The 6735-nt window shown below is 39.7% G+C and overlaps 1 protein-coding gene across 1 annotated transcript; it reads left to right on the plus strand.

Annotated features, from left to right (window-relative positions):
• Positions 1-4206: 4206 nt before the first annotated feature.
• On the plus strand, positions 4207-6420 carry LOC128113928 (uncharacterized). The gene is made up of 2 exons (XM_052743789.1): positions 4207-4235; positions 5748-6420. Exons 1-2 carry the CDS (start codon positions 4207-4209, stop codon positions 6418-6420), a joined length of 702 nt encoding a protein of 233 aa, XP_052599749.1.
• The last annotated feature ends 315 nt before the right edge of the window (positions 6421-6735 follow it).

A 6735-nucleotide genomic window follows, 5' to 3' on the forward strand; every position in this document is an offset into this window, starting at 1 on the left:
GGAGCAGATAAGATGGTTTTCCATACTTTACTTATCTTTCCTCCTGAAAAAGAATAGTCTGTGGTGGCAATAAAATCCAAGCATTTGAAAAAATGGCTAAATAATGGCATTACAGATATCCATGTAAACTTTCAACATTGTGAGTGTAAGGTATGCCTTCAGAGCTATAATCCAAGTGGGTGCAGATTTAATGTAACACTGAGTCTAAAACATGACTGGGAATGAGGAGAAAACTAGGGACAGTAGGAACATGTGCTTACTAACTGGTTCAGACTAGGGAGTAGTTTCCTTCAGTAGTCTCTAAAATTTTTCTAAAACATCTCATATTTAAAATAAAAGTTGTATCTCGACCATTGCCAGCAGTCTGTGGATCTCTGGGAGTCCAATTAGTGAGAATGAGGAGGGTTTATATGAGCGAGAATTGTTGAGACCAAGGTTGGATAGAGCACAGGGACAAATGGCCAAATGAGTGGAAGCACACGAACTATGAACCAATGGCTGAGGGGCCACCAACTGGATCAGGCCCTCTGAATGGGTGAGACAGTTGATTGGCTTGATCTGTTTGGGAGGCATCCAGGCGGTGGGACCGGGTCCTGTGCTCATTACATGAGTCGGCTGTTTGAAACCTGGGGCCTATGCAGGATCGTGTGGCTCGGCCTGGGAGGAGGGGACTGGACCTACCTGGACTGAGTCTACCAGGTTGATCTCAGTCCTCGGGGAAGGCCTTGCCCTGGAGGAGGTGGGAATGGGGGATGGACTGGGGGGGGGAAGGTGAGGGGGGCAGGAGGGGGGAGAACGGGGGAATCCGTGGCTGATATGTAGAACTGAATTGTATTGCAAAATAAAAATAAAAAAATTAAATAAAAAAAGTCAAAAAAATTAAAAAAATAAAAGTTGTAGCAGGTATCTTAAAAGTTCTTATTAATAAAATAAACCTGGAGCCAAGTACTGGGGTGAACACTGGAAGATAGAGAGAAAGAACAAGCCACAGCTAACCTCACCTGGCCAACTTCTCAGCTGATCCTGTTTCCTCAGACTGGAAGCCTCTGTGTCCTCATATCCGAATGGCTCTCAGCTGAACTGTGCTGCTAGAAACCTGAAAGCTTAACCAGCCAAATGCTTCTAGTTTCTGGTCCTCACGCCTTATATACCTTTCTGCTTTCTGCCACCACTCCCTGGGATTAAAGGCTCGCTTTCTAGGACTAAAGGCGTGAGTCACTATGCTTGGCTGTATCCTTGAACACATGGATTTCTGCCTCTGGAATGCTAGGATTAAAGGCGTGTGCTACCACTGCCTATCCTAAGTATCTAGTGGCTTTTCTGTTCTGTGACCCCAGATAAGTTTATTAGGGTACACAATATTTTGGGGAACACAATACCACCACAAAAAGTCCTAGTTAAAATAAATTCTTCCAACTTTCAATTCATGGATTTTTTCAATTAGTTTAGTCCTTAATGATAACACAGTAAATATAAGCCACCACATTAAGTATTACCTGCACCTTCAGCTCTGACTTACCTAACAGCAGGTGTGTTCTAAGTAGTATTTTTTTACACTCCCTGGTATTGAGAGCCACTGGTAGCAAAAGTCCATGGGAGTATAAAGCAGTGACAATTAGAGTTCAGAAGGTCAACCTATCAGAACTAAGGGTTCTGTTAAAGGAAACTATCATGCAAGGCTGGTCTATATCACATCAATCATTAATCCAGTCTGTTGGAGGTAATCCCTCATTTGAGCTTCCATCTTTCAAAGAAACTACAGTGTTTCAAGTTGATGAAGAGTAGAGATCACAATCACCAATTGGGGTTTGTAGCAGAGGTCTCAAACAAAGGCATATTGTGCATATCAGCAAAGTTCTTCCTTTCTTTATTTTCATGAGACCTGGTTTCAGAGTACCTCTGGCTTTCTGGGAGCTCACTATGTAGACAAGTCACACCTAGAACTCACAGAGATCGGGCTGCCTCTCTCTCCCGTTGCTGAGATTAAAGTTATGGTTCACCACACCCAGATGATCAGCTGACATTTGTGCCAAGCTCTTGAGCACCTGGATGATGCTTTTCAGGTCACATTTATTTCCAGCAGAATCTGGGGTATATCATTTGCTAGCAAATGCTGTTTGAATTCTTATGTCTAAGATGGCAGGCTGTGGAATCTTCCCAGTTGGTCACATACATAAAAACAACAACATGTGCATTTATACAGTAGGGCTACACCATGCTTTTTATGAAACATTCTTGTCTTCCCATTTCCTGTAACAGGAGGTTTATGCACTTCCCATTGATCTCCACAGCTCACTCTAAGAAAGTCACCCTGATTTTGATATTAGTATGTTCTGGAAGCTGCCATGTAGCAGAAAGTGTAGGTTTTCTTCATTGCATATTATACCACAGATACATTATGAAGTACAAAGAGATAAGGTTTAAAAAGAAAGTCAAAATTTCCTTCTCTTTTTTACCACTCATTTACACACTTTGGCTATTTTTAACTATATGCTTACAGTATGGTATGTTCTCAAGATGTGACCATAGGAAGAAATAACATTGTGTAAATTTACATAGCTTTATTTCAGTTTGTAAGAACTTAAGAGTTACCTGGAAGGAAGAAGCTCAATTAAGGGATTCTCTCCATCAAATTGCCTATAGTCAAGTCTATAGGACATTTTCTTGGTTAGTAATTTTCTTGATTAGTATCTTATGTAGGATGTCATGGCAGAAGGTGGGCAGTACAAAACCTGGGCCTCTGGTATTGGACGAGGTTCTTCTCAAGCCAAGGACAGGAGTGAATGGAAAGGATTGTGGGATCAAGGGGTTGGAGAGACATTGCTCTGAGCTGAAATGTCTGCCTAATAGAATTTCTTTTTCTGAAGGTTTTTCCACTCTTCTTATAACTGGAGATATGGGCATTTACTGTTACTGGGAAGAACGTATAAAAATGCAAATTGAGCAAGCTATGGGGGTCAACTCAGTAAGCAGTGTTTTTCCATGGCTCCTGCTTGATTCATTTTCTGTCTTTGGTTTCTTCCTTGAGTACCTGCCCTAGTCTGTTGAGATGATGCACTATGATGTGGCAATGTGAACCACATGAACCATTTCCTCTCCAAGTTGAATTTGGTCATGGTGTTTTTATCACAGCAATAGAAACCCTAACTAGTATCATCAAAGTAACAGTTTGAAGTAAAACACAGAAAGATAAAAGGAGGATATTTTTCTATTCAAAACAAAATACCCCATGGTTTTATATACATATAATCTGTTATTACTGACAATATATACTTTGTGTCTCTATCTAAGATGTTTCTAGAAGGTAAGATGGTCTCAAAGACTCCAATGAAGACACTTTGCTCAAAGTGAAACGTCTATCCTTCCACCACACAGACACTGGAGGGCAAGGAATGGGGGATGAGAGCTTATTTTGTTTTCTTTTTTTCAAATAACTATCTCTGCTATGCCCATCAGTCATTGTAGTACTGATTTGATGCATGATTTCAAAAAGTAAATTCCTCTTTTAAAGACTATTCACATACAAAGGGAAGTTAATCTCACTGGTCCTTTATGGCTAAATATGGCTAGGAAGTTGTGTTCTTTGCTCATAATCCACCATTCATCCTTAGTAGCCATGGAAACAAGAATTTTTAAAGTGAGTTAATTCTCTGTCAACTGGCAGTCACTAACATTTGGTCTTCATAGAAGAGAAAAAGAGGCAAGTATTTTACATTCCCAGGTGGTTTTATTCATCACATTCAATTTCACAGGACAAAGAATGCCAGAAAGGGCCATTGACATGTGGGTAAGTGTGTGTAAACGCTGCTGAATATCATAAGTGTCTGGAAGCCCCATGTGGGACTGCAGGTAATCATTGAGCTGCCCTGCAGGTTTTAATTGTGTAGCTCCCTGATGTTGAGTATATGAATTAACCTCTCTCTGTTGTTTCCTTACCTACAAAATGGGGGAAATGATTAGATGGGTATCCTTAGAGAGTCAGATGTAGGAAAACTCCTGAAGTGTTTAAATGAGGTTCTTCTTAAGCCAAGGACAGGAGTGAATGGAAAGGATTGTGGGATCAAGGGGTTGGAGAGACATTGCTCTGAGCTGAAATGTCTACCTAATAGAATTTCTTTTTCTGAAGGTTTTTCCACTCTTCTTGTAACTGGAGATATGGCCATTTACTGTTACTGGAAGAACGTCTGTGATCCTGCCACCTTCTAAATGAATCTTCTTATCCATAATACACAAAGGTATAAAAACTTTATGTTATATATGGGAGCTTTCAAATATGGTCTTTATGAATCACACGCATCTACTCCACGTGTTTCAAACACCAGAAGAAACAGATACTGCCAAGCTAGCAAGCTAGCTCATTTTTTTTTTTTTCTGGAACAACAGCAATCTTCATTGTGTTTTCAGCACCACTTCAAAGCACACTGTTCTTGTAGTCCATTGCCTCAGGCCTGCCTTGGAAAGGAAGATGATGTGGGCAGGGTGTTACCCAAGCCATCATGAATTGTGAACTCATCTTGCTGATGAAACTTTGCTAGTAGAACAGCTACTGCCTTCACTCAGTCAGGAAGCACATTCTACAGAGACTTTAGAGCAGGGGGTAGCTGTTAGGGAAGGTTTCCTGGCAAGGAGATCCAGTGTGTAGACCCCTTCAACCTTCTGCATGCACAGTTAGCAGTGACGTTATCCACATGCCTAGTGAGTAAATGACTCACCTCCTTTCTTTATGCTAAATGATCTAGTATTTGTGATTTTTCTCCTTTTCATCCTAAGATTGGAATTGAGAAAAGATGCAAAGAAGTTAGTTCAAAGTTACAATACAGAGTGTAAATTTTCTGTGAAAGAAGATATTTGCTCACACAAAATATGTCAGGATTCTTTTTGTTTCACCAAAATGAAGCTAATTATCTAAAGATGAAATTTTAAGTAGGAGATGAGCTATAATTGGAAATATCCACTTTTATGCATTTATATGATTTTATGTGTTAATTATCCATTTCCCCTATTCCTCTGACTCACTCTCTGGACAATTTTACACGTAGATTTTGGTTTACAGATACTAAAGAAGAATTCAGGGTTTTGTGCGTGTTAGATAATCACTTTACCACTGAGCTCTGTCTGTTGACGGGCATACTCTTTCTGGTTTCAATTATAAAATATGTATAGCTTTCTTTATAGAAGTGTACATTTCTGTAAAACTCACAAAGAGGAATAGCATTGTACACTATCATTTATGAGGTGTATCATTATGTACAGATCAATTTGTATACACATATACGTATACACAAATATGTCAAGTGTGTTATTATTTTTACATACATGAGTTTACTATGTGAATTATTTTCATTTTCTTTGGTTCTTTCATAGATGATTTTAGTTTGTAGTAGTCATGAAATGTTATAGTACTATATTTTAGAAATGACAATTAATTTGTGCATTCCTTTGCTTTTTCCTCTCTTTATGGTATTAAAATATTTACAAATTGCAAATACAGGTAAAATAAGCATGTCATTACATATGATATTGCACACTCTCTCCTCATTGTCAGTTCTAAGCATTGAAATTCCTAGTCAACAAATATTATTATCTACTCTGTGAAGAATAATAATCTGTACATAGACCACTGAAACATCTCTATGTGACAACAGGGACAAAGTATGAGAGCTCAGTGCTCTCTAAGCCATGACTCCTGTTTTCCTGCCTTCCCTTGTAGTCTCACTGACTCTATTCTTCTTTGATGCCTTCTTCAGATTTGCCAAAATGAAGGAGTACGTCTTCAAGTTCAGTGGCCTGATTTGCACTACAGCAGCTTTGATGTTTGAAGTCATCCTTGCAAACAGCCAATGCTGGCGCCTGTGGGAGTTTAACAACAAGGATGTGCAATTTGTGTCAATTGGACTCTGGAAAGCTTATTACACTCAGGAATTTAACATCTCTGGGTCTATGACCAGGATGTTGGTTCACACCCCTATCAATTCAACCTGGAACAAGTCATCGGAATTTCAGTATTTACAAGTCCTGATAGCGTGGGCCATTTTGATAAAAATCCTAGTCCTGATTTTCACTTCAGTGGCCATTAAGATCAGCTGTATGGAAGACCCCTTCATTGAGATCCAGCTGTTTTGCTACAAGATGTCTGCTATAATTTTGGCTGTGAGCAGCCTTTTCACGCTTGTTACTGTGACCGTGAACCACCTGGTAGACATCTATGGGCAAACCACTCTTGACTTTTCACCCGACTTTCCCGTTAAAAAGGAGGACATTATAAAGAAACACTGCACAAATGTGTTCCCAATGGGGGTCCTGACAGCCACGATGTCACTCTTTGGCGTGATTTTGTTTCTCTATGAGATGATCTCTTTGACAGTGCAGAGTCAGGTGAAGGCCCAGTGTGCTTCCAACCTGGCAGAGCAAAAGGTCTGAAGTGAGGGCTCTGGCATTTTAACATCTGCCAGGAGAATCCTTGAAGAAATTGCCCATTTGTACACAGTACTGTGTAATCACCAATTCATTCTATATAAAATATCAACTTGATTTCTGGGAGTGTGTCTAAGTTTTATTCCTTCCTTGCTGTCAAACGCATTCCATTCCTTAAATGTTTTCACATACTAAACTGCAGGTCGTGATCCCATTCGATACTGCCAACAAGCAATAGCAAGAAAGAGTACAGTATAAAGGCATGTTTCCTAAGTAAACCTAGTGAATCCCATGAGAAATACGGTTTGCAAGTAAGCAGAC

The sequence above is a fragment of the Peromyscus californicus genome, unplaced genomic scaffold, assembly GCF_007827085.1.
Source record: "Peromyscus californicus insignis strain IS unplaced genomic scaffold, ASM782708v3 Scaffold_10__1_contigs__length_136768540, whole genome shotgun sequence".
Classification (NCBI taxonomy): Eukaryota; Metazoa; Chordata; class Mammalia; order Rodentia; family Cricetidae; genus Peromyscus; species Peromyscus californicus.

What these genes read in the sequence shown, in the direction of transcription:
- LOC128113928 (XM_052743789.1), top strand. Translation starts at nt 4,207, where the DNA reads ATGAATCTTCTTATCCATAATACACAAAG. An exon ending in CTTATCCATAATACACAAAG is followed by an intron (nt 4,236 to 5,747) that starts GTATAAAAACTT and finishes TGCCTTCTTCAG; the next exon opens with ATTTGCCAAAATGAAGGAGT.